Source organism: Pelodiscus sinensis, chromosome 1 (assembly GCF_052426305.1).
Source record: "Pelodiscus sinensis isolate ZL-2025 chromosome 1, ASM5242630v1, whole genome shotgun sequence".
NCBI classification, from domain to species: Eukaryota; Metazoa; Chordata; order Testudines; family Trionychidae; genus Pelodiscus; species Pelodiscus sinensis.
Genome location: NC_143052.1, coordinates 230735269 through 230762250, shown reverse-complemented (window position 1 = coordinate 230762250; position 26982 = coordinate 230735269). Strand labels below are relative to the sequence as shown.

The window sequence follows — 26982 nt, the reverse complement described above, 5'->3', positions numbered from 1 at the left end:
CCTTAAATTTTCATTTTCCACTATTTTAATTGTTCAACTGAAAGTTCATTTTTAAAGACGTTACATAACACACACACTGCAGCATCCTGATAATGAAGTATGAGAGAGAAAGATTAAGTCAATCTGTATGATCTGTCATCGCTGCCCACACTGAGATATTTATGAAAATTAATGACAGAGAAAGTAAAAAGTCAAATATTTAGAACAGTCAGATGTAATAAAAATCAGTGTTATCAGTTCAAAGTGGCTATAGACTGTATTTAGCCAGTGGTCTCATCTTCGAAAAAGATACTTAAATTCAGTTTTGCACAGATAATTATAATTATGAACAAATTCTGTCTGAAAAAAAAAAAAGATATTCAGTATTTGCCATATATTTTTTGTAAAATCCATGTGAATCCCAAAAGTGGAGGTCCCTAGGCCCTATATGCCAACCCACAAGAACATCCTCTGATCTCTTGGTCTTGGGTCTTGCTATGCACAGGATGGAAAAAGATTGCATAGAATGTGGTACACTTGGCTGAGCCTCCAATACAGCAGCACAAAGACTCCAGTATCTCCAACTTGAGATGGAGAGAGCCAGAGGATGAGGAAAAGAAGTGTCGATTCCTACTCCAGCTCTGCTCTTCACAGGGGAAATAGGATAAGCAAGCATTCATTATCGGGTATCTGCTAGAGTACAGGATATGTTTCTTGTCATCATCCCTGTAGTATTTGCCTGAGAAAACAGGATGTCTTCTAGTTAAATTCAACCTTCTGCTCACTGAATCCATAGTCCAACTTTCATTTCAGTAGGTTTTCTTATGTGGTGTGGAAGCCACAATCGTAATTAACTGGCAGTGCAGTAGTATTCAGGGAACATCATGCAGGCAGCAAAACAAACACTGCCCACAATGAGTCAAGAATGTTTTCGGTTTAAAGTTCTATTTAATAAATAGAACAAAATATATAGCAAAAAATGTATGTGCCTATGTGTAAACTAATAAAGCCATCTTTTCTCCTTGCCACATACTCTCTCACTTCTGTTTGTCACCCACACATTTGTTGAGTCATGTTTATTCTTGTACTCAAACTCTCAGGCACATTTTGTATTTTTCTATATTTCGTGTAATGCTCCTAAGCACCTCTCTCCGAATTATACAGTATGAAGAATATTTCTACTGAATTCGTTAATATTAGTTAAAATTAAATAACTTGAAGATTTTCCCTATGCACTTAACACAAAGTGAGTATAAAACTTTTTCTCACTCTTCTTGCTAAAAAGGTTTGAAATTTATGAAACTTTCAGGAGAAAAATCTACTTCTCTAGCTCAAAAGCACATTAACAGTTAAAAAAATCCCCTTAGCAACTTTAAAGTCATCACAAGTGTCAGACTACAAATATAATTACTTAAGAAAATGGTATACCATGCGTTGCTGGTATCAAAACAATGTTGGTACTTTGCTTTACTGCTTCAATAAAATATAGGTTGGACCTCCCTGTTCTGGCACCCTTGGGACCTGACCAGATGAGGTCATGTAGTCCAACCCACTACTAAAAGCCTGACCAACTTCAACTAAATCATCCCTGCCATGGCTTTGTCAAACCGGGCCTTAAACTCTCATAATGGAGACCGCACCACCTCTCTAGATAACCCATTACAGTGCTTCACCACCTTCCTAGTGAAACAGCTTTTTCTAATATCCAACCTAGACCTCCTTCACTGGAACTTGTTTGCTTCCTGCGCTGCTGCCTCTGATAGAGACAGTAGTGTGTGTGGTGGAGGGAAGGAGAAACACTGCGGAGCCAGTGCTAGGGAAAACCAGCTTTTAAGCCGGCTCCCGCTTCCCCTTCACCTTACTGCTTCTGATTCAGAGGTTAATCGTATAGTCACCTGCTCATTTACATCCCTAGAAAGGTTTGACATGACACACAGCTCTGTCAGATAAGACAGCACACATTCACCATAAGAAAAGCTTGATTTGTTTTATCAACCATTCAAAAAAATTACAGTGGCTTCTTACCTAGAAACTCAGTTGAAAATTGGAAAGGTCTACAGAGCACGAGTAGATCCTCATCAGGCTGTTGCAGGCATCTCAGACACACACCCATCCATCATTACCCAGTGCATATCAACAACCAATAATTCTGCAGACTTTCACAACTTTTTAATAATGAATACACAAAAGACTCCCAATTAAAGACCAACCTTACTCATTAAGAGAAATCTGTTTTTCAAATCTTAGTTTACAACATACAAAACTGATATATGTATTGCAAAAGAATATTTTTCTAACAGTTCTTTAATATCAATATATTTGAATTATAATTAGCAATCAATGGCAGTATTTAATCTCATTTGTTTGAAATACTTCCTACTTCTACTTGCTACTAGAAATTATATCCTTACATTCGGCTGAAGTGGCCAAGTTTTCCATCATCTCCTTCGCCCCATGAAAATACTTTCCCATCAACTGTTAAAGCCATAGCATGCCGGCCACCTGCAACGGTTTAAATCACAGTTACAAAAAGCCAAGATTTATTTCTTTGCCCTTCCATACTACATAAGAACATAACAGCCATACTGGGTCAGACCAAAGGTCCACCTAGCCCAGTAGCCTGTCTGCCGACAGTGGCCAACACCAGGTGCCCCAGAGAGGGTGGACGGAAGACCATGATCAAGCGATTTGTCTCCTGCCATCCCTCTCCAGCCTCTGACAAACAGAAGCCAGGGACACCATTTCTATCCCCTGGCTAATAGCCTTTTATGGACATAACTGCCATGAAATTATCTAGCTTCTCTTTAAACTCTATTATAGTTCTAGCCTTCACAGCCTCCTCTGGCAAGGAGTTCCACAAGTTGACTACATGCTGTGTGAAGAAGAACTTTCTTTTATTAGTTCTAAACCTGCTACCCATTGACTTCATTTGGCGTCCTCTAGTTCTTCTATTATGGGAACTAATAAATAACTTCTTTATTCGCCCTCTCCACACCACTCATGATTTTAATAGACCTCTATCATATCCTCTCTCAGTCTCCTCTTTTCTAAACTGAGAAGTCCCAGTCGTTTTAACCTCTCTTCATATGGGACCCGTTCCAAACCCCTAATCATTTTAGTTGCCCTTTTCTGAACCCTTTCCAAGGCTAAAATATCTTTTTTGAGGTGAGGAGATCACATCTGTACACAGTATTCAAGATGTAGGCGTACCATAGTTTTATACAGGGGCAGTAAAATATTCCGTGTCTTATTTTCTATCCCTTTCGTAATCATTCCTAGCACCCTATTTGCCTTTTTGACCGCCACTGCACGCCGTGTAGAAGTTTTCAGGGAACTATCCACAACTCCAAGCTCTCTTTCCTGATTTGTCGTAGCCAAATTAGCCCCCATCATACTGTACGTACAGTTGGGGTTATTTTTCCCCGATGTGCATTACTTTACACTTATCCACATTAAATTTCATTTGCCATTTTGTTGCCCAATCACTCAGTTTGGTGAGATCTTTTTGGAGTCCCTCACAGTCTGTTTCTGTCTTGACTATCCTAAACAGTTTGGTTTCATCCACAAACTTTACCACCTCACTGCTTACCCCTTTCTCCAGATCATTTATGAATAAGCTGAACAGGACTGGTCTCAGGACTGACCCTTGGGGGACACTACTAGTTACCCCTCTCCAATCTGAAAATTTACCATTTATTCCTACTCTATGTTTCCTGTCTTTTAACCAGTTCTCAATCCAAGAAAGGACCTTCCCTCTTATCCCATGGCAATGTAATTTACACAAGAGCCTCTGGTGAGGGACCTTGTCAAAGGCTTTCTGAAAATGTAAGTACAGTAAACTTCCGATAATCCGGCACCTTTGGGACCCAGGGGGTGCCGGATTATCAGATATGCTGGACTATCGGAAGGGGGGACTATGAGGGATCTTGGGGGGGGGATGCCACCCCAGACCCCTCATAGCGCCCCCTTCCGAAAGTCCAGCTCTGCCCCAGGCGTCCCTGATTCAGCCGCTGCCAAAACTGACCAGCAGCGGCTGAATCGGAGACGCATGGGCAGAGCAGCTAGAGCGCTGCCGGTAGTGTGCCGATCCTTGGCACGGCGAGACCAACCCGGCAGCACCCCAACTGCTCTTGGGGACTCCTGGGGCAGAGCAGCTGGGGTGCTGCTGGGTTGGGCCCGCAACGCCACACCACGGCGCTACTGGACCAACCCAGCAGAACCCCAGCTGCTTTGCCCCAGGTGTCCCCAAGCCAGCCGCTGCTGATACTGATCAGCGGCTGACTCCAGGAAGCCTGGGGAAGAGCTGCTCTGCCCCGGGCTTCCTGGACTCAGCCACTGGTCAGTTTCAGCAGCGGCTGAATTGGGGACACCTGGGGTGTTGCCCAGTTGGTCCCGCAGCCCTGAGGGGCAGCACTATGAGACCTACCCGGCAGTGCCCCAGCTGCTCTGCCTCCGGCTTCCCCGATTCAGCGGCTGGTCAGTTTTAGCAGCGGCTGAATAGGGGAAGCTGGGGGCAGAGCAGCTCCAATGGTCCGGCTGCCCGGAGCACTTCCGGGTTCCTGATGGTGCCAGACCATCAAGAGTGCCGGACCGACAGATGCCGGACCATCGGAGTATTACTGTATACTATATCTACTGGATCCCTCTTGTCTGCATGTTTGTTAACTCCTTCAAAGAACTCTAATAGATTAGTAAGACATGATTTCCCTTTACAGAAACCATGTTGACTTTTGTCCAACAAATTATGTTCTCCTATATGCCTCACAATTTTATTCTTTACTATTGTTTCGACTAACTTGCCCGTGAAGACTGATGCAAAGAAATCATTTAGTTTCTCCGCAATGGCTTTATCGTCCTTGATTACTCCTTTTATATCTTGATCATCTAGGACTCTCAGGTTTTTAGCAGGCTTCCTGCTTCTCATGTACTTAAAAAAATTTTTGTTATTTCTTTGAGTTTTTGGCTAACTGTTCCTCAAAATCTTTTTTTGCTTTTCTTATTACATTTTTACATTTGATTTGACAGTGTTTATGTTCCTTTCTATTTATCTCACTAGGATTGGACTTCCACTTCTTAAAAGATGCCTTTTTGTCCTTCACTGCTTCTTTTACATGGTGGTTAAGCCACAGTGACTCTTTTTTAGGTCTCTTACTATGTTTTTTAATTTGAGGTATACATTTAAGTTAGGTCTCTATTATGGTGTCTTTCCATGCAGCTTGCAGGGATTTAGCTCTAGTCACTGTGCCTTTTAATTTCTGTTTAACTAACCTCCTCATTTTTGTGTAATTCACCTTTTTTAAATTAAATGCCAGCGTTCTGGACTGCTAAGGTGTTCTTCCCACCACAGGAATGTTGAATGTTATTATATTATGGTCACTATTCCCAAGCAGTCCTGTAATGGTTATATCGCCTGGACCTGATCCTGAGCTCCACTCAGGACTAAATCGAGAATTGTCTGTCCCCTTATGGGTTCCTGTACCAGCTGCTCCAAGAAGCAGTCATTTAAGCCATTGAGAAATTTTATCTCTGCTTCTCTTCCTGAGGTGACATGTATCCAGTCAATATGGGGATAATTAAAATCCCCCATTATTATAGACTTCTTTATTTTGGTAGCCTCTCTAATCTCCCTCAGCATTTCACTGTCAGTATCGCTGTCCTGGTCAGGTGGTCGATAATATATCCCTACTGCTAATTTCTTAGTATTGGAGCGTGGAATTACTATCCATAATGATTCTATTGAACATGTTGATTCACTTAATATTTTTATTTCATTTGATTCTACATTATCTTTCGCATACAGTGCCACTCTGCCACCCACACAGCCTGCTCTATCCTTCCAATATATTTTATATCGTGGTATGATTGTGTCCCACAAATTTTCCTCATTCCACCAGGTTTCAGTGATGCCTATTATGTTAAAAACCTCCTTTAATACGAGGTACTCTACTTCACCCATCTTATTAGTCAGACTCCTAGCATTTGTGTTGAAGCACTTTAAAAATTTGCCACTGCTTATCTGTCTGCCCTTCCCTGATGCACTGGATTCCTTTATATGCGGTTGTTTATCTGCTCTGGACCATGGTTTGTCCTCTCCCCTCCTCTTTCTGACTACAGCTTAGAGAATCTCTATCAATGGATTCGCCTCTAAAAGAAGTCTCCATCCGATTTACGTGCATCTCCGCACCAATCGGCTTTCCCCCATCTCTTAGTTTAAAAACTGCTCTACGGCCTTTTTAATGTTTAGTGCCAGCAATCTGGGTCCACCCTGGTTTAGGTGGAGCCCATCCTTCCTGTATAGGCTCCCCCTCTCCCAAAAGTGTCCCCAGTTCCTAATAAATCTAAACCCCTCTTACCTACACCATCCACACATTCAGACTCTGAAGTTCTGCCTGCCTACCTGGCCCTGTGCAAAGAACTGGAAGCATTTCTGAGAATGCCACCACAGAGGTCCTGGATTTCAGTCTCTTTCCTAACAACCTAAATTTGGCCTCCAGGGCTATGTCTAGACTGCAAGCCTCTTTCGAAAGAGGCTCTTTCGAAAGATACTTTCGAAAGAGCCTCTTTCGAAAGAGAGCGTCTAGACTGCACATTGAACTTTCGAAAAAGCGGCTTGCTTTTTCGAAAGAAAGCATCCAGTGAGTCTGGATGCTCTCTTTCGAAGAAGACCTATTTACATTGAAGAACGCCTTCTTTCGAAAGAGGAACTTTCGAAAGAAGGCGTTCTTCCTCGTGAAATGAGGTTTACCGCCATCAAAAGACAAGCCGCGTTCTTTCGATTTAATTTCGAAAGAACGCGGCTTGAGTCTGGACGCAGGTGAGGTTTTTTCGAAAAAAGGCTACTTTTTTCGAAAAAACCCCTGAGTCTGGACACAGCCCAGGACATCTCTCCTACCCTCCCTATGTCATTGGCACCTACATGTACCACGACCATCGGCTCCTCCCCAGCACTACACATAAGTCCATCTAGATGCCTCAAGAGATCCGCAACCTTTGCATCAGGCAGGCAAGTGACCACACGGTTCTCCCAGTCATCACAAACCAAACTATCTATGTTTCTAACGATTGAATCACTACTAACACCTGACTCTTCCTAACAACTGGCATTCCTTCCATACTGAAGACTAGAACGTGCACAATCATCACGGCAGCAAGAGTCAAGCAAAAGTCCAAGGAATTTAATATAGTGCTAGGTTCCCCATTCCACAACTCAAAAGCAGTAATTTTCATACTGTCTATTGACAAGGTGAAAAAAACTTATTTTATAACTTTTAAAAAAAAATCCAGCATGATCATTTTCCCTCAGTAGAAATGAATCACTTAAAAAAAAAATAGCTAACTCTTTTGTGTAAGAAAAATATTTCCATTGGATTGACAAAAAACTGTACTATGAAAATTCAGAAATTATTCTGAATGTAACTTTCAGAAAGATACCACTATTTCATAGAGGTTAAAAAAAAAAAAAGAGAGACTAAATTAAAAAAATGTTATGGCCAGAGGGAACATGAGGTTATCTAGCCCAGGGGTGGGCAATAATTTCTGAAGTAGCCCTGGGCTGCCCCAGAAGGGGCAGGGCCTCAAGCGGAAGATGGGGAGGGGGGGAGGGGAGAGAAGTGAATGATACTTCCCTGCTTCCCCACCATGACTGGTCTAAGGGTGGGGAGCACTGCCGCCGAGGTTCCACCTAGACACCCCTGGCAGTGGGAGGAGACTTCACACGCTCCCCCTTTCGCACCCAGACCAAATCAGGGATTGGGAGCAAGGCGAAGGAAACTTCATGCGCTCTTCCCCCCTCCCCCCGCAAGCCCTAATTGACCTGATAGCGGGGGAACAGCAGGGCCTCAGCAGGCTGGATCAACCTGCTTGGTGGGCCGGATCCAGCCCGCAGAGGCCCTTTTGCCCATCCCTGATCTAGCCTAATCTCCTTTCTGAAGCCCACAGAATTTCAGACAATGCTCCTGTATATCTAAGGCTCTGTTCTATATAGTTCTTGTGCAGAGGATATAGGTCACAGGAACCCACTTTCACTTTTAAGGTTAAGTACACAGTGTTTATGTTACCATGGAGAAACGTAAAGAGTCAGTACCTGAGTGAACAGCCACCTTCTTCACTACATAATTACTGAGAGCTGTAATCTGTCGGGGAATAGGCACAGTTCCACTTGATAGGCCTAAACCAAGTCTTCCATTAGTAGCCTCTCCACAGGCATATACTTTGCCTTCAACAGTTACTAAAAGGAAAAAGGTTTTAAATATCCATTAATAAAAACCAATGTATTCTCTCACCTCTTGGAAAATTGTTCTACTTTTTATTTTAAGGCCATGAGGTGTAGGGAGTTTGAAATGCAGGAACCTTGCACAGAGTTATCCTACCTGCAAAAAGACTTTTGGATCCACCAGCTACCTGTACTACATTCAAGGCTGAAAGAGTTTCAGAGAATGAAGGAACCTTGATCTAAAAGGTCGGGAGAAGAGAGAGATTATTGCATAAAATCAGATTTAAAGGTCTGTTACCTCTAACAGTTCTTTGAAGTGCAATTCTAGTATGCTAAGTTGGTTTATCTAAATTTAACTAACCAACGGTTTGTAAAAGTTCATTTACTAGCTTTTCAGTGGCACTCACTGCCCCATTATCTGACACCTTTCAGATAATCAATTAGTTAAATAACTGAAGCAGATCAAGTGTTTGAAGTAAGGGATGGGTGTGTTATGTAAAACGGAGATAAAGCACTAGATGGAAAAAGTGCAGTATGAAGCACAAATTGCTTTTTTTATCCCATTATATTTTTTTGAGTAAACCAACCCTAGTCAGAGTCACAATAAACTACAACCTAAGCAAGTTGGTTAAAATGCCAATTAGCACATCAGAAATCAGTATATATGAGCATGCTAGCAAAATTTATTTTCTCTATATCCTTTATATTACAATTAATCAAAAAGTGAAGTTCTTTAACAATATAGGTTAGACATTATCAGGGAAAAAATAAGTAATCTTGTGTTACTAAAAAGGCTTCTTCATTACAATTAGTGAAACAAAAATTCTGGAGGATAATTGATAAAGCGTAGTGAAAGGTTGAGGGTTTGCATTTGATTTTTGTTATGGCAACTTTTTTTTTTTTTAAACCAAAAAAGACAAGCTGTTTACATTTAAAAGATTGTCTTCTGAATGTTTAATGGCTTTATATTATATTTCCTACTAATTGTTCCCTTTTCTAGGATTTGTTCCAAAACCCATTAAACTCCAACAGAAGAATCCCATTGACTTCAATGGCAATTGCAATCAGGATCTAATTGGGAGGGAAAAATCATTTCTCACCCAAATAATATTTCTAAATGGATAAGTTAATCTATCTGTACACTGGCATCAATGCCAATTATAATATGAGTAGCTCTGGAAACAGCATTGTTATTTTTTGCTATGAGAATAATACTTCCATAGATTTTTACAATCCTATATGAACTCTGCAAACAAGTAAATCAGCTTTTTATTCTAATTTTAAAATATTAGTATTCCTTTTATTCAACTGAATTTTCAGAGTAATGGTATCTTACAATTATTAAATATGTTACATATTTCTCACTCAACCATACTGGCTCCCAAAAAAACCTCAAACAGGTCTGGACGCACTTATTTGAAATTTCCCTTTAAATAATTTTTCACATTCAAAAGGATTATACTAGCAAGGGTCAGGAATTTATTTTATTTTTTCAGATAATTGAATCAGCACCACTGTAAAATTGTAAGAGTTTCCTAGCACAGAAATACTTTGTACTGATATGTAAATTAAGCACGTCCGTAATAATCATTCTTATGGTACATAATTTCAAGTTATTGACTGCAGGTTGAACTTCTGTGGTCCGGCAACATCCGTGGTCCAGAAGGACCACAGATGTTGCGGGACTAGAGAGCCCCAGCAGCAGAGGTTGCTGGCAGCTTGGAACAGAGATGGCCAGCAGGGCCCGTAGTGAGTGGGGCAGGGAAGCTGGCTGGGGGTGGGGAGTGAGACATGGAACTTGCAGAGCAGTGCCCAGAGCTTGCAGCCAGTATAGTCACTGGGAATGCCAGTGGGGCAGCAAGACTGTTATGAGGCTGCTGGGGGCTCCAGCGGGACTGCCGCAAGACTGGTGGGAATGCCAGCAAGGGCTGCCGTCAGGGCAGTGGACTGCTGCAGCTCGTGTGGCTGGCAGCTCGTGTGGCTGGCAGCTCCAGCCAGGCTGCTGCAACTTGTGGAACCAGGAGACTGGGGAGATCAACAAGGATGCTGGGTCCCGCCTCCTCCAGACCTCCTCTAGTCCCGAAAACTCCCTTGTCTGGGACCAGTCAGGTCCTGATGGTGTCAGACCCAGGGAGGTCCAACACATACTATAATCTTTCAGAGTTAAAAGCATAATCTGCTTCCATTTAAAAGCTGGAGTTGTAAGTGAGGAGCTCCCTGCTTCAAGAAGGCAGCTGCTAAAATCAAATTGGAACTGAAAATGTAATTTTAAGATCCAATTTCTCAATCTGCCGGTGACAGACTTTGAATGCTTTTTAGCTGGAAAGTCATGATGTCTAGACCTCAAAGGATTTGATCATGAGACTTAAAAATCTCTGAATTCAGTGTCTGGTTTACCTACTTCAGAGATCTTTTGTTTTACACAAACACCTTTTCAACAAAGACGATACCTTGGAACCCTTCAGTCCTCCCAACTGATCTTTGTCATTCAGCCCCCAAACAAAAACTTTGGTTCTTATAGTAGCTGCTGATTCCAGTCCTGCCATCTTCTTCCTAACAAGACTGGGTACATTGAGAAAAATAAAAATGTCAGTTCCATAGCCATACACTGTGACATTTTATAAGTCTTAAATTGTGTTGTATATTTTAGCCATCTATTTTACATTTTGATATGTAAATATTTTCTCTGTGAAATCAAGCTCACTGTAACTTCACAGTTGTAACTGAGACAACTATGTTATTTTTTTGTAACAGCTCCAAAATAAAAAATATGTTTTAATAGTTTTTGCACAGTGAACTTCTTTAAAATCACAAGAGACCCACAGAACTTCAGGATTCTACATCATATAATGAACATAAACTGTTAAAGTAACTACTCATAATGTGGAATTTTAGCTGAAGAGACAAAATAAAAAAAGCTATGAAAAAATTATCACTAAATACACACTAGAAAGACAAAAGGCATACATCAACTAACGTCTTAATTATAAAATTTGTTGAAAGTAGGCCCTGTGTGTTTTCTTTTTTTACTTACACACAGAGAGAGAGAGACACAGAGACAGAGACACACACACACACACACACACACATGAGAGTTGCATAGCCAATGTTGACATTCTTCTAATTTAGGTTAAGATAGCAAGTTTGTTTCCAGCTCCAGTTCCCTACCTCCCAGTGTTGGCTTTATCATCATCCTCTTCCTCATTATCAGAAGCAAGGAAAGGGACAGCAGCCAAATCTTCATCTTCTGCCCGGATACGCCCCAGTATGCTGAGTCCATGTATTTTGCAATCTATTCCAGAGCTTCTGCACTGCTTTATAGCAATCTCAATATACCTGTGATACTAAAGAAGAAAGATGTAATGGCAAATCTTTTGGGTCTTTAAGTTAATGGAATACATGGAGGATTTAAGGTTTTTGCAATGCTGAGTTATTTTTTAGAAGTAGAGTCTGTAAGATCAAACAAACATTCTAGTTCAATGCCCTATTTAGGTGGCAATTTATCTGAGATGGATGTTCTCAGAATACTAGAAGTTTGCTACCGAACTATTTTGCTTCTGGGAATTCTCTCAACTCCAATCGACCACTAAGGCAGGGGTGGGGAAACTAACATCCAAGGTCTGGATGTGACCCTTGGCTTGCCTTTATCCAGCCCCTGAGGCTCATGACCACCTCCAGCTTTAGGGAACCTGCTCTAGTGCTGCAGTCCCCTCTGTTGTCCGTCTCCCCCCCCCGGCACTGAAACACACAAAATCTACTGGGCTGGACACCCTTTGGCTCTGGAATGCGAAGGGAATGTGGAGAGTGGGAGCTTGTTCACTCCAGAGCTTTACAGTACTGTAACTTGCTGCACTGGGGGTAGGGGTGGGGGGAGATGTGTTTTTCATCCCAAGTGAGAAAATTACAGAGCAGTAAAGTGGCAGGTGGCAGCATAGAGAAATCTTTAAGATTGTGCCCTTCTTGCAGTAACTGGCCACAGTCCAAATTTTTCACCCTAGGCTGAGAAGTAGCCACTCACTTCTGTCACCCAGCACACGAGTACTTCCAGCCATATCTTTGAAAAAAAGCCTGGTATATGTATTGTCTGCTTGGTTCTGAGACATTCGGTTTTAAACTGAAGATCTAAAATTTTACTGGTGTTTACTCACAAGGCTAATAATGGTATACATGGACAGAGATTACGCAAAAGCCAGGGGCACAGTTAATTATAAGCACCATCATATAGTTTTCTCAAACAATAATACAATAACTAAAGGTACACATGGACACTCCTTACAGCAAAATACAGATTGACCATCTGTGAGCTTTTCCACAAATAGTATTCACATACCTCTAAACAATCACTAAGAAGAGGCACTGTAGTGTCCGCAGGGTTAATGTTGATTGTCTTTAGCTCTATGAGGTTATTTAAAGAATTCCCTCCTGTACAACATAGAGGGGAAAAAACTGATTTTAATAAAGGCCATATGCCAACTACACACTTAAATACCACTTCTATATGAACATATTACTAAGTTAAATAATCAACATTTGAGCTTTTAAAAAAGCATGTTTAAAAAACCTTATTTTTTAGCACAATTCAATTCATATACCTGAAACCACAACAAGAGAGGGCATGTAGCTGCTGTCTGCAGGATCCACTATCATCTTCAGTCTGTGGACAAGTACATCAGGGAAAATCTCTAAACGAATCCAATGCTAGAAAATAAATCACACAATTCGATGAAAATGCCATTGGACACCAAATAAAAGTAGTACACTTTATCATCTGTATTGACAGTCCTTTTCTAGAATTCACAAAAATTACAAACAATTGGGAAGAATACATCTTAGCAAACTTAAAAATCAGTATATTTAGATTGGAACACATACATCTAAATATAAACTTTAGATGAACTGTATATGTAACACTGAGATGACAGGTTGTGCATTAAAATCAGCAAGATGCACTACAAGCCGTTAAAAAAACAAAACAAAACAAAAGCCAAAGGGTGCCAGAGCTGGCATATCATTCAAGTAGTATGGCTCAAACTTGCCTTTCCCTGTGAACCAGAAGACTGCCAACACTGGTCACTACCATCAATCAAACGTGAAGCCTGATTCACAGAAGACGACACATTCAAATTCTTTACAATTCGTGACCAGTCATCCAGTAGCATTCCTCGCTGACTGCTATGATGTCTCTTCAGCTGTTTTCCAGAACGCCCGCAAAATACTGGAGACTGACCTATTTAGTTCACAAAGTTATACTATAAACTATGTATTGTTAAAGAAAATTACATTTTATAAAAAAAAAAAAATACTATGACAAGAGCAAACATTCAAATCAAACTTCAAAATAAACACACAGACAATTTAGCCCAAAATGTGTGAATTTTGGAAGTGAAGCATGAAGATTTGATCACATTATTCTCATTAAAAAGGCACAACTAAAAAATTAATTGAAAACTATTTCAAGCACTACACATATCCATTTGTTCTCAATGCCCCTTTTTGTGGTAGTCACATTTCCTGTTTTGTTTTTTCAATCTTCTCTGGTGTTGTATGTATGACTTTAGCAAAATGAACTCAATTACAGGCCACTGAGATGTGAACTTCAACAATGGCAGAAAGGATCTGAGAATCTCCTTCAAAATTCTGACAGCTGTAGGGTGCATGAAGATTGTACAAATATCTAGTGGAAGATCAAAAGTACTGTCTGCTGCTGAATGCATTCATAGGGAACTGAACACACAACTGAAAACTTAAGGGCAAGTAGGTACCCTAAGACAGCATTGATTCCAGAGTTCAGAGACAAACTGCTTTGGTAAGCCCAAGCAGAGAAATGTTTCCATTTAGCTGAGTAACGGATACTTGTAGTATTCTATTTTTGTTAACAATAAATTGCACCCTCCTGGAACACAAGCATTCTAATTCCAATGCCCATCCAAATACCAAACTCTGAGTTGTAGCGGTCCTAGTTTGGAATGCAAAACTTTGTCCCTGTGTGGCATTGGAAGATCCGGCAACTCAGATGTTCTTGGATGGTCACTTTCACTGCTTCAGTAGATCTATGAACCAGAACTGTCTTGGGGTACGTCTATACTGCAACACTATTTTGAAGTAACTAGCGCTATTCCAAAATAACTTAGTCTGTGTCTACACAGCAGGAAGTTATTTCAAAAGTGTCAAAATATTGTCAAGCTGGAGAACTTTACTTCAATTTGTGTAACCCTCATTGTATGAGGAATAAGGGAAGACAGAGGAATAGTGTACTATTTCTAAGTAAGCACTGTGTAGAAACTCCCTATTTCGAAGTAAGTTATTTTGAAATAAGATACACAATTGATGGAGCTCAATTTGCATAGCTTATTTTGAGTTAAGCCCCGTAGTGCACCTTTGGTCAGTTGGGCACAATCATGATGACTCTAGCTCTGTCTTGGAAGATCTTCTATACAGCCTGTGATTTTAAAGGAATTGGGAGGGAAGGCACACTCCAGGTGACTCTTCTATAACAAGACTCCCAATGAGTCTTTGGCCTAGGCTGCTGTGATTAGCAATAAGGAAGTTTACTGTTCACCTGTGAGGCAAGAAATCCCAGGCTGGCCTTTCCCATTAAACAAAGACAGTAAGAACCAAACTGTGAATTATCCATCCGTGACTTAAGTAAAATGTCTGCTCAGGTAGATTCTGAATCCCTGATAAGTATGCAGCTAACAGAATTATGTGATGTTTGATCCACCAGTTCCAGAGAATGACTGCCTCTATGCATACACAGAGTTCTTGTTCTCCCTTAATTACTATTGTGATATCATTCAACATTATCTGAATGTGTCTCAATTAAATGAGTGGGAGAAAGGCACTGTAGGCTCAACATGTTGCCTTGAGATCTACTAAGCTGATGTGCAGTCTAGATTCCCCAGGAGTCCAAATGCCTGGTGCCATATCAATGCCCATGTGCACACCCTAATCCAGTGGAAGGGTGTGCAATGACAGTTGCCTGGGTTGTTGACATGAGGAAAAGAATCCCTATATCCACACCTTCTCTGGTTTGTCCTCCAGACAAGAGAGCTAATATACCTTGGATTGTAATTGTGATTTTGTTCTTTATGTTGCCCTTTTTTTATGAATACACAGTAAGAAGCCAGGCTTGTAAGTACTGCAGATGAAGTCTGGTGAACTGTATCATATGTAAAAACTTAAACAACAAATAGACTAGTAGCACCTGAAAGACTAACAAAACATGTAGACGGCATCATGAGCTTTCATGGGCACAGGCCACTTCTTCAGATTACAGGAGTGTTAGAAGTCCAGATCCAAGAATAAATAAGGGGGAGGGGAGGAAAAAGAGGAAAAAAAGGAGAGGAGGAGGAAGAAAAAAAAAAGAGACCATGAGTAGTTAAGCTTCAGTGGGGTAGTTGAGCTGGTCTGTAATAGGAAAAATGTAAAAAACAAATAGTCTAGTAGCACCTTAAAAACAAAATAGTTACAAGAGGCTGAAAAGAACATTAGCACCTCCATTGCTTGGTTGATAGGTTAAGTCATAGGCTGTGGAAGGTAGTTTGCCAGCCAGCCGATGTCTTTGTTCATACCATTTGCATAAGAATTAAACTTGTAAATGAAGTTATGTTCCAATCCTTCTCTGTGTATTTGGCTTATGGAATTTGCCTGAAACAAAACAGTGACTTAGGAGATCCATTGATTAGTGTCCAGGTAGATTAAAGTGTTCTCCAACTGGTTTTTGTGTATTGCCTTTTAGGATATCTGATTTGTGTCCATTAATTCTTTCCTGTAGAGACTGTTCAGTTTGGCCAATATATATGGCAGTGCGGCATTGTTGGCATCTGATGGCATAGATACCATCTACATGTTTTGTTAGTCTTTAAAGTGCTACTAATCTAGTTGTTATTTTTTTAAGTTTTTCCTGTTACAGACTAACTCAGCTACCCTTCTGAAAATTTTGTATCATATGTGTTATGACACCATGTGGCCAAGGAGAGAAAGACAAGTTCTGATAGTGACATAGTGTACAAGAGTACTCATGACCAGAAACCTTTCAAGAGGTATGCTCCTGCTGTGGTGAGGCCTAACATCACCCCTATGAAGTCTGCATATTGTGAAGGTCAATGTAGATTTTTCGTAATTGAGACAGATGACCAGGGAAGGTGGTAAAAATAAGCAGGACACAGATTCCTCTATGGACCTCTGAGTAAGAGAAGGACCGTGAGAAGACAATCCTCAAGGCATGGAAAGACTAAATCCTTCTCTTTTCATTCAAGCAGTTACCACCAAAAGTAATTTATAAATGATTATGATGATGGACGATCACTTGTTGCGGAGTATGATCATCTTCCATGGGAGTTGTGGACGCTCAAGTGGCTGATAAGGCTGACCCTTGTAAACAGAATGGGTAAGTGGCCAGACTGAAGGGGAGAAACTTGGAATTGGTAATAGTTATGATCCAAGACGAAACTGAGCTACGTAGTAGTTAAGAGTATGAAGTGGTAGTGGATACTGCAGAGGCTGGGTTCCCATTCTATATATCCTTAGGACATTGATGATAAAGGCACCAAGTCAGCACCTCAAGATAGGATTCAGACCTCCCCGTGATTTTGGGGAAACTTCCATTACCCCTTCTGAAAAATAGGGTTATCGTCTCCCTCCACAAACAGGATACATAGATGCTGGCCCCTCTATTATGATTCTGTATTAGCGCCCATCGCCATAGCAACCAACTCCTTAGCTGAGGTACTCTGAAGAACCAAGGTCACTTTCTCAGCTGGTTTTATAGGGGAACTAGCTCAGGAAAACAAATCCCTCTGGGGGGTCTGTCTTTTTAATGAGTCACTAGTCCTTGTGTGTGCATTGAACATTCGTGATTATCAGCAGCATATCTGCTTTAGCTACTTCCAAATCCACACTGGGCCTGGAACTGCGAAGGAGAGAGAAAAAACATAGGATGACCCAGGAAAAGTAAAATCTAAAACAGAAAGAACTGATTGTAGATCCCAGTAACAACACTAATCAGGAACAGAAAAACTCAAAAGTACTCTTTGTGCCTACTCCTGTGACAGAAGAGGGTGTTAGTATCACTACTTCAAATATAATTTAACACACAAATATGAGCTACTCAAAACTTTTATTTAAGTTAATCATTCTGAATTACCCAAAGAAAAAGTTTAGAGGCATTCTGCTACATTCGACAGTGAACTGAAACATAAAATCCTAATTAGTACCAAACAACTCATTTCTTAGTAAGCTAGCTATAATGTTAAACTTAACAAAATTAAACCTAAAAACATGATTTCAAAAACTATTTAATGAATTTTGGATTAACATGAACAATTTCTAGTTTTGAAATATACCTGGTTCATTTATTCTCCCAAAAGTATGCCGGGTGTTATGTTTCCTGGTTTTGAAACAGGTTTCACAAAAGTCAAAGTCATCACAGTTTCTACATTTGAACCTAGGCCCATTGATAGGAAACATCTGACAGCCATCACACCTAATTTAAAAAAAAGACATTTAATAGGGTCAATTCCATACATTATAAGATATATTATATTGTTAACAGCATTCATAAATGAAGAATTTTCTTTTTTCCTTCCCCCTATCCTCCCTTCAACTTGTGGACAAAATTACACTTCTCTAAAAAATTTTAGTTATGATAGTAACATTATATGCCAAGTAGTTCAAAAAATTATAGAACTGACAATTAACTTACGTGACCCCTGGATGAATGCTGGGGACCAATTCCATTTCTGACAATAAACCAGTCCAATGAGACTGCTGAGGGAAGTCTACAATGACATCTTTTCCATTGGCACTAAAAGCTGTGATAAAACATGCAGATACAGATGATTTCTTGAAAATCTCTAAAATGTAATTTGAAATGCCTACAGTCTGCGAACCAAAATTGTTTTTTATAAGTGATTCCTTCTAAGAAGTTAGAATTTATTTCAGAATGCAAGTTTATTTCAATGGAAGTAACTTTCAAGTCACAGCAATCAAATACTAAAAATCATGAAAATGTTTTGGCAACTTTTACTTAGTTAACATTTTCACTATGGCCTAGCTTTGTTCTTTCATGAGATTACTTGAAACAATAATATATGCATTATCTATTTTTTCCTAAAGCACAGATTAACTTGCACATCATAGGAATTTTAAGAGCTTTTTAATGTACATCATGATAGACAAGAAACATGACTATGCTTGGGAAGATTAAATTTATACCAATAAAAGCCAATGAGTGTCAATTTCACTGTACACATACAAAGCAGCAAAAAACATTTCCATCAATAATCAAAATATACTAATGGGCAGAGAAAGAAAAATGCTTCTTGAGAACTTAGATTTGATAAAGATATTTATTTTGCATATTTTGATGTGATGTTGACAATTTCTGTTTTAATGGTAATAAAACAATTTGAATCTCAAAATCTACTCATTAAATTTTTGTCTGACCCAACCAAAGCTTCCTGAAACTTAAAATTTGATGAAAAAAATGCCCAAATTTACATCTTTGCTACAACTGTGAACATTTAAATAGATATAAATTAAAAAATTTGACATCCATTGAAATTATATTACAAAAATCATGTTTTGCCAAGCCACTATAGTATTAACCATATCTTATCCCTACAATAATCTAACCCTCTTATATTTTGACTTTTTACTGTGCTGTTAGCCACCCACAGCTAGAAGGGAAAGTTTCTCTCCCTGTGCAGTAACTGGAGTTCTTCAAGATGGTTGTCCCTGTGGGAGCTCCACCTTTAGGTGTGCCAGCGCTGCTGTGCCCCACTGCGCCCACCAACTGGAGATTCTTGGTAGCAGTGCCCCCCGGGCTGGCCGCATGCACAAGGCTCAGGCACGAGGCGTCTGGAGCGTTTAATGTGCATGCACGACCAGTGGGCTCCTTGGTTCTTCTCTGATCCGGACCCCCAACAGAATCCAAAGGAGAGGGGAGGAGGATGGGTGGTGGAGCACCTACGGGGACATCCATCTCAAAGAACTCCAGTTACTGCACAGGGTGAGTAACCTTCCTTTCTTCAAGGAGTCTCCCCCTGGGTGCTCCACCTTTAGGTGACTACAGAGCAGTATCAAAGCTTGGAGGTGGGACCTTCGGAAGGCTTGTTTCGGCTACTGAAGGTACTGAGCTGCCGAATTGAGTAAGTGTCTGCATACGACTGGATGGAATAGTGATGAGTAAAAGTGTGAGCGGAAGCCCACGTGGCTGCTCTATAGATCTCGTACGAGGGGATACAGCAGAGGAAGGCTGTGAAGGTGGCCACTGCCCTCATGGAATGGGCACGCAGGGCCAAAAGAGGCTGTTTGTTGAATATGGCATAAGCCAGTCTTATACAGTCTGAGATCCACTTGGACAGTCTCTGTTTATAGAACAGTAGTCCCTGAGATCTCTCTGTGGAGGAGATGAACAAGTGAAGCATTTTGTGGAACGAGCGTGTTCATTGCAAGTAAAAGGCCACTGCCCTGCGGACATCGACGTTAGGGAGAGCCCTTTCCCTGTTGTTGCCATGAGGTTTGGGGAAGAAGACAGGTGAATAAATTGGTTCATTACAATGGAATGGGATTCTCACCTGCATGGAAGTGCAGCATCAAGCAAAGCACCAGCTAATGAAATGCTGCCATTTTTTACTATAGGTTTTCCTTGTTGCAGGTCTACAGCTGTTTGAGAGAATAGTTTGAGGAGCCAGCTGGCCACACGTGCACATTACACACTCCAGATGCCTCGCGCATGTAGCCAGCCAAGGGGGCACTGCCACCAAGAATCTCCAACTGGTGGGCACTGGCACACCTAAAGGTGGAACACCCACGGGGATACTCTTCAAAGAAAAAGTTATAGTGTCTAGCGCCTATTTTCAACTTTTTCCATAATGAGAAGCTCTACTTGAACAGAAAAAGTATCTCTGGCTTAATATGAAGGAAGCTGTACAGATGTTTCTGAATATCTCAAGAACCAGCTGTGACATTGTGGGGAATCTATATACAACTTATGAATTCTGGTTGATGTGATGAAATTGTAGTATCCTGGAATACCTTTACGTGGATGTGTAACCTGCTAACTGCTGACAGGGGCTACAGGACACCTTTGCCAGATCAAGCATAACAGTTGGTCATTAAACTTTAAATGGTTGCCTATTCAAGTCAAAACATCTTGGGAAAAATGGCTGGCTGAAGATGGGAACAAGTAGTAGTTCTAACTCCATATGTACAGAAGAATGGAAAAATCACAAGCAGCAGAAAACAGAACTAGTTTTTGATGACAACCAAACTCAAATGACTCAGACAAAGGAAACTTTAAGAATGAGATAGAGAAATACTTCAGTAACAGTGAGGTCCTGTTTACCTATGATAAGCCAAGGTCACAGAAAGCTAGTTGATGTATGGAGAAATAGCAGCTTCATGCATTCTGAAGAAAGTCATGAGTTGCAACAGAAGGATCCCAGAAACCTCAAAGGACTCTGCCTGAGTCCAAAGAAATGGAAGTTACCTACCTGAAACTGGAAGTTATTTGAAATGTGTGGTCCTGATCTGTATTCCACACATGGGTTCATATGTACACCATGTGCCTAAGTCTAGAATTTTCTGCAAGCAGCATCCATCGTCCCACATGACCATCATAATTCTCCTCATGCTTCCAAAAAAGACATGAAGGGCAGCGTGGGCAAATGTCTCTCAAGTTTTACTATCTAAGTACCAGTGACTGGACCAGAGCATAATGTCTTGTGAAGGTATGCAAACAGTTCCAAATAGATGGTCTTCATATCTACCAGTGGTATGCGTCTCAGACATTCAATCAAAGTACAGGCTGCCCCCGACTTGTGATGCAATCTGCCCCGGGGACAGCTTCACAAGTTGGGGGCATAGTAACTCGAGCCTGCATTTACGTCAGGCATCATACACCATCATATATGCAGGCCGAGGACATAAGTCGGGGGATTTCGGCCCCTTTTGCAATTATGGAAAAAGTCATAAGTGTGGGGGGTCGTAAATCGGGCTGTTGTAAAACGGGGGTCTCCTGTAGTTTGCTCTCTCTAGTAGAAAGAGCTCACTGGGGAAATTTTTGCACCACTGTGCATGCAAAATTTGTATTTGTGCACAGAATTCTCTTTTCCTCACACAGAAATGGGCTGTAGAGTTCCTGGCCACCAGTAGGGGCTGAAGGACCAGGCAGAGTGCAGCTCACAAGAAGAAGAAACTGTTGGGAGGAGATGAGGGAGGAGCTGGAGGGTTCCCATTAAAGGTAATTCTCAACACAACCTGAAGGAAGGCAGTGTGCAGGAATCTCCATAGAAGCCTGGGACCTAGCATCAGACTTTCTCCCTCTGGATTCCTGGGCTGCAGGGGTGAGGGTTGGGGAGGAGAGAGATGGTATGAGTCTCTGGGATTGGGTAGGGGGATGGGTGGGAACCAACAGTGCAGCTAGTGTTAGGAAGGAGTGTGAGCATCTGGGCTAGGAGGTGCCCTGAAACATGTCTGAGGGCTAGGGAGCAGGAGGTGCATGGGATTGTCTATGCTGGGAGGGAAGAAGAGGGGGCAGCTGGACTCTGGTGGAGAGAGGGTGTGAGTGCCTGGCCAGGAGGAATACCCTGCAGCTGGGCTCTGGATGCATGGGGTGTAGATGTCTCTCCCCCTGCTTGGCTCTGGGGAAGGAGGCAGAGAAACAGAAAGTGTGCTGTCATAGGGGTTTCCTTAACTCTCTATTTATTCCTGGTGGAATGTTTGGCCTTTGTATTGTTATAGACATAGTTGCTGATAGGTATTTTGAAATAAATTACCCAAATAGTTGAAATTGGTGTGATTACATAGTATTATTCTGACAAATAAAATATGCAGAACTTTGCAGATTTTTTTGAAATTTTTTGGTGCAGAATTCCCTCAGGAGTACCTCGACCCATCCAAAAAGAGAATAAGAGTGTGTTGGTAATAGAGTAATACAACAACAGTAATTCATTCTGAAGTTTGTGCATTAGTACAGCTTCACCTCTTGATCACTCTTCTTTTACACCCTTGATTTGGAGCACAAGGAGAGCTACACTGCAGTACAAGCCAACAGGCCCTGATTGCAAAATTCAGGCACACAGTGCATATGAGTACCCAACATGTAGAATACATACAGAGGCCATCATTCACAGAACTCTAAAGCAGACGAAGAAACAGGTAGGAAAACGTGTATAATTGGTGGTGGGTTTTGTTTTGTTTTGTCTAGAGCTGTGTATTACTCATGTGGCTAGGTGAAGAATAATAAAGTTTAGAATCCTGCGCAAAATTTGTATATGTTTCTGTTGGTTTTCACTGTCACATTGCCATAAAGCATTAAAGTGTAAATCCTGAGCACCCCCATAACATGAGTTTGTACTGTCTCCCACTGACACTCTGAAAAGTTTCTTTTCCTTGCACTTAATAAAGCAAGAATAATATCCATATAGTTTAAAATGTGTAATTTTCTCTCACTTTTGGACGTCTACATTACCTTTTACAACCCCCACGCTCCTGTGAGTTACAGATCCCCATTTGTATTTGGGTGTAGTAACTGAGGTTTTCACATGAACTTTATCACCAATCTTGATGTGAGAAGGAGAACTCTGTGGTGGGAATCCTGGAAGTTTCAAAAATAAACTCATCACTTACTTTTTAAGCTTGCATTCTCCTTTGGCATACTGTACAGATACTTAGTATACCAGTGGTCCTCAAACCGTGGAATGTACAGCCCCAATGTTCAGAGGTAGGAAAGGGGAAAGTGTATGAGGCAGGGCCAGGTCACTCCTTATGGGGAGGGGAGGGCAGAGAGGGAGTGCCACATAGTCATGCACTGCTCCCAGACTAGCTCGGACCCCAACTGTGGTTCCATTTTGTCCCCAGCCAAGTTCCAGCTCCAGGCGCAGCTGCACTCGGTCCCCTTCTTTAGTCCCAGCCCAACTTTGGTCCCAACAGCAGATCAACTCCACCCCCTGCTCCAATTCCATTCCACCCGTCCCCCCAGCCAGTGTTTCCTCTAACCCCATCCCTAAGTCTGCCCCTCGCTCTAACTTCGGCGCAAGCTGCTCTACTGAGCCAACTGTGCAGTAATGGTCTGAGAACAGAGATTCCATTACAGGTAAGGGCGGTGTAACAGGCAAAGTTTGGGCACCACTATACTAAACAGTATTTAATGAATATTCAACTCACCAATTAGTTCAACGTGGATATATCTGACCCAGTAAGTGCCACCCTTTTGTTGCCAATCACATTGCACATTGAGATCATGCAGTCCATCTCGATCCAATTTAATAACTTTACCGACATCTCCTTCACAAACTTCCTCATAGGTCCTGCAGCATCTAACCATCATCCCCACCTAGATAAAACATGATAATAAAATCCCAGAAAGCCTTCAGTTAAATGAGCACTTAGAGAAAAGAAACATTACACACAACTTTCACCACCATATTTACCTGAATGTTCTCTCGCACATACACAGCATAATCATCATTACTTAAGAAATCAGCTCGTTTCTTATACGTTTGGCTCTCTGTAACAACAGCACCACTAGACTGTGAAAGAACAAACCCAACAAACAGGGAGGTTTTAAAAGTGTGTAGTTACCTTTAGTACAGAGAAATAAGCACATTAGCTAGGATAGTGATATGCTAGATAACAAAGATAATGAAACAAAAAGAACAAGGATATGTAATTAATAATAGTTGCAATAGTGAAACAAGGAAACTGTGATGCAACACATTAAGGGGCTAATATTTAAGATCTCCTGCACTCGAAAGTCTGGCTTAGTACCAATGTTCCCTCTAATCTTTTGTAATCATGTGCACAATAAATTTTTTTTGTGCACGGAGGCATGTGAGAATGTACACCACCAGTAGAAACAAAAAACCTACCTGCGGGCATGCTGCAAATCAGAATCTCTCTCAAGGGCCACACAAGCGCACAGCTTACAGGGAACACTGCTTAATACTCAGAAAAACTGGGAAGGCTAAAGTAGTGGCAAGTTTCCAGAACTCCTGAAGCAATATAAAAACTGCACCAAAAAAAGGGGCGGGAGGAGAAATCTTGGTGATATCAGAGATGTGAACGGGTAACAACTTGGGATCCTGCTTAATCAGTTAACCAATTAAACCTAACATTTAACCAGTTGACTGACTGAATGGGATTTCACATGCCTAGGTTATATCTCTACATTATTTCCTCATAAGTTCTTCCTGTGAAGAAATGGTGGATGAAATTTTGGTAATATTGTTATTTGTTTTATTCTTTGGGTATATCTACACTGTGAAAAACTCCGCTGCGTCCAGGGAATTCATTTGCTCTTCCATTTTTGGGAAGAGCAAACGTACTCTTTTCGGGGAGCCCTGTCTACCTTGTTTTATGAGGAATAAGGGCTCTGCCAAAAGAGAAAGCTTTTCCACCATTTGGCCCCATCTAGACAGGGCCAAATGACGGAAAAGCCTCTTCTGGAAAAGCAATCGGAAAAAGCTATGCAAATTGCAGAGCGCAATTTGCGGAGCTTTTTCCGAAAAATGGCAATAGTGTAGACCTAGCCTTTGAGATTATAGATATGGCTAGTATTGTATACACTGAAATGTCTGGTTAACAGAAACAAAGTTGATAAATAGGGTGATACTACTCTTCCTGGGAAATTCTCTCTTTCAAGCTCTGAAGGTGTCAGCTAAGAAAACAGTGCAGGAAAAAACAGTGTAGGAAAAACTATTTCATTTTCAGTTACAATTCAAAAAAAAAGTTGTAATCTGAGCACTAAGTGTAAATGTTCTAAATGGCAAATTAAAGGCATATGCATAGAACCATAAATATGCTCACGTTACCAATTATGATAATCTACCACTAAATCCAGGATTTATCTTCCTTCCAAACAGTACACATCCTTTCCTGTTGTGATTATGAAATCAACCGCATGACAATACATCTTAGATACATGAATACAAGAAAACTAAAACACTGCAGATATTCCTTTTGACTGTATATACTGATAAAACCTTTTAACTAAAATGATGCACAGATTTAGGGTTTCTGAAAGCATATAGAAAAAATAGTGCAATTCATATTCAGAATTTCTAAGAACAACACTAATTTTTATAGGGAATGTTGTAGTCTTTGCCTCTGAAATCCCTTTTTTAATTTAAAAGAAGTTATTTCACTTGTGGTTTTCAGTGCCATTCAAGTCATACTTTGAATAGCCAAAGTATCTTTTTTATTTTTCAGTAAAATAATAAAGGGAAGGAGATGCACTTTTAAACTTCAAGTTCAGTTCAAGGTTGACATTTCCAGAATAGGCTAAATTTAATTTTAGCAGTCATTCCTGGTACCTGAAATATCCAACATACTGTGCATTAACAAGCATGTCAATGTACCAATCAAAGTGTGTTGTCTAGTAGAAAAAAACCCACAGATGTAGTCTGAGATATCTGAGTAGTAATTATGGTTTCCAATATAATATGGAAGAAAAAAGCCAACTAAAACGCCAACACACACAGGAGGTCTTTCAAAACTTGAAACGATTGATAAACAGTTTGATGGGTGTACCACCACACCCTTATGCTACAGAAATCTGAGAGTGAAGACCATAATTACACATCTTGAAATCTGTGTACCATATTGTTAATCAATCAACTTTTGAATTACTCTAAATACTAACGACAGGACAAGCAGCCTCTGCTTCTTCCACATCTTCCACTATCTCCTCATCTGAATATTCATCAGAAACAGTGTCAGCATCCGAGAGATCAGTAATCTGGACATCAGGGTGATCCAACAGCCAACCAACCAAGGCTTCCACTCCTAGCAGACAAAACAATAAGCCAGCCAAATAAATATGGGCTTCTTTGGCATCCATTCAGAAGTTTTAGTTTTCTGTACTAATAGCACTTTAGTATGTGAAGTACCTGGTAATCCAGAAGCACTTCCAGAGGTTCCTGAAAGTGACTTCAGTGCAAATTCAATATTTTTTCTAGGAAACCCCATTTCCATAAGCTGAACTACAATAGGTAGAGGTGGAATGGGAGACTGCTTGCGTTTCTTTACTTTTGCAGGTCGGATATGCTGTACTGCAACAGGTGTTGTAGCCTCACTGGAGCTACAGTCTTCAAACAGTGGTGTGGAAGGATGCGTGGACTCTACAGCTAGATACTGACACACCGCCAAAGCAGCAGCCTAAATGAAAAGAAGGTAACACACACTGAAGCTAAGTACAACAGGCAATCTACAGGTATTGTACAGTATATGTTTGGCTTTATTTACAGAATCTTTGAAACATGAAAATGGTATAAAATAATAGTCATCCACATGAATTTGAATTAGAGCGATGAGTATAAAGTTTTAAATGAGGAAAGACAACTAAATGTACCTCAAGCTCTTGTTTATCAAATATTGCTTTAACAGGCGATGGCTGGGTAGCAGCTGTCAGAAGCTGCTGTAAGAGGATCATGGGAGGCTGAGGTCCTTCAGGAGACATATCTCCTATGTCAGGGGATGCAACCGCTCCATCCTCTGAAACAAAGGAGTTTTAGCCAATAAAGATTAATATGAGGTGAGTTATGCTGAGTTAAGTGTGGCTCAAATGTATAAAGAATGAGTTCCACCACCTTCCGCCTCAAAATCGGATGTGTATTTAGAGGGAAGCATGTACAGTACAGCACATTTCCTGAACACAAGCCTCAAGAGAGTTAAACTCTTAATTAAACACTAGTTTATTACCATATCTAGAGCTTGTCTGGGAGAAACCACGTAAGAATGCAATCTTAAGTCCATTATCTTACCAGATCACCCGACTTAATATTACA

The 26982-nt window shown here is 40.8% G+C and overlaps 1 protein-coding gene across 4 annotated transcripts in view; it reads right to left on the bottom strand.

The window, feature by feature from the left end:
* Positions 1–26982, bottom strand: part of HERC2 (HECT and RLD domain containing E3 ubiquitin protein ligase 2) — a 200367-nt gene that overhangs the window by 61076 nt on the left and 112309 nt on the right. For all 4 annotated transcript variants that reach the window (XM_075916267.2, XM_075916303.2, XM_075916286.2 and 1 more), the window contains exons 45-60: positions 26547–26689; positions 26086–26353; positions 25839–25981; positions 23629–23727; positions 23363–23531; positions 22668–22793; positions 17895–18003; positions 17536–17675; positions 13228–13418; positions 12784–12889; positions 12522–12613; positions 11360–11535; positions 10642–10753; positions 8349–8430; positions 8063–8206; positions 2391–2481 (exon numbers count right to left, since the gene is read on the bottom strand). In XM_075916267.2, the coding sequence (XP_075772382.2) occupies positions 2391–2481; positions 8063–8206; positions 8349–8430; positions 10642–10753; positions 11360–11535; positions 12522–12613; positions 12784–12889; positions 13228–13418; positions 17536–17675; positions 17895–18003; positions 22668–22793; positions 23363–23531; positions 23629–23727; positions 25839–25981; positions 26086–26353; positions 26547–26689 (2191 nt within the window). The remainder of the gene's footprint in view (positions 1–2390; positions 2482–8062; positions 8207–8348; positions 8431–10641; positions 10754–11359; positions 11536–12521; positions 12614–12783; positions 12890–13227; positions 13419–17535; positions 17676–17894; positions 18004–22667; positions 22794–23362; positions 23532–23628; positions 23728–25838; positions 25982–26085; positions 26354–26546; positions 26690–26982) is intronic.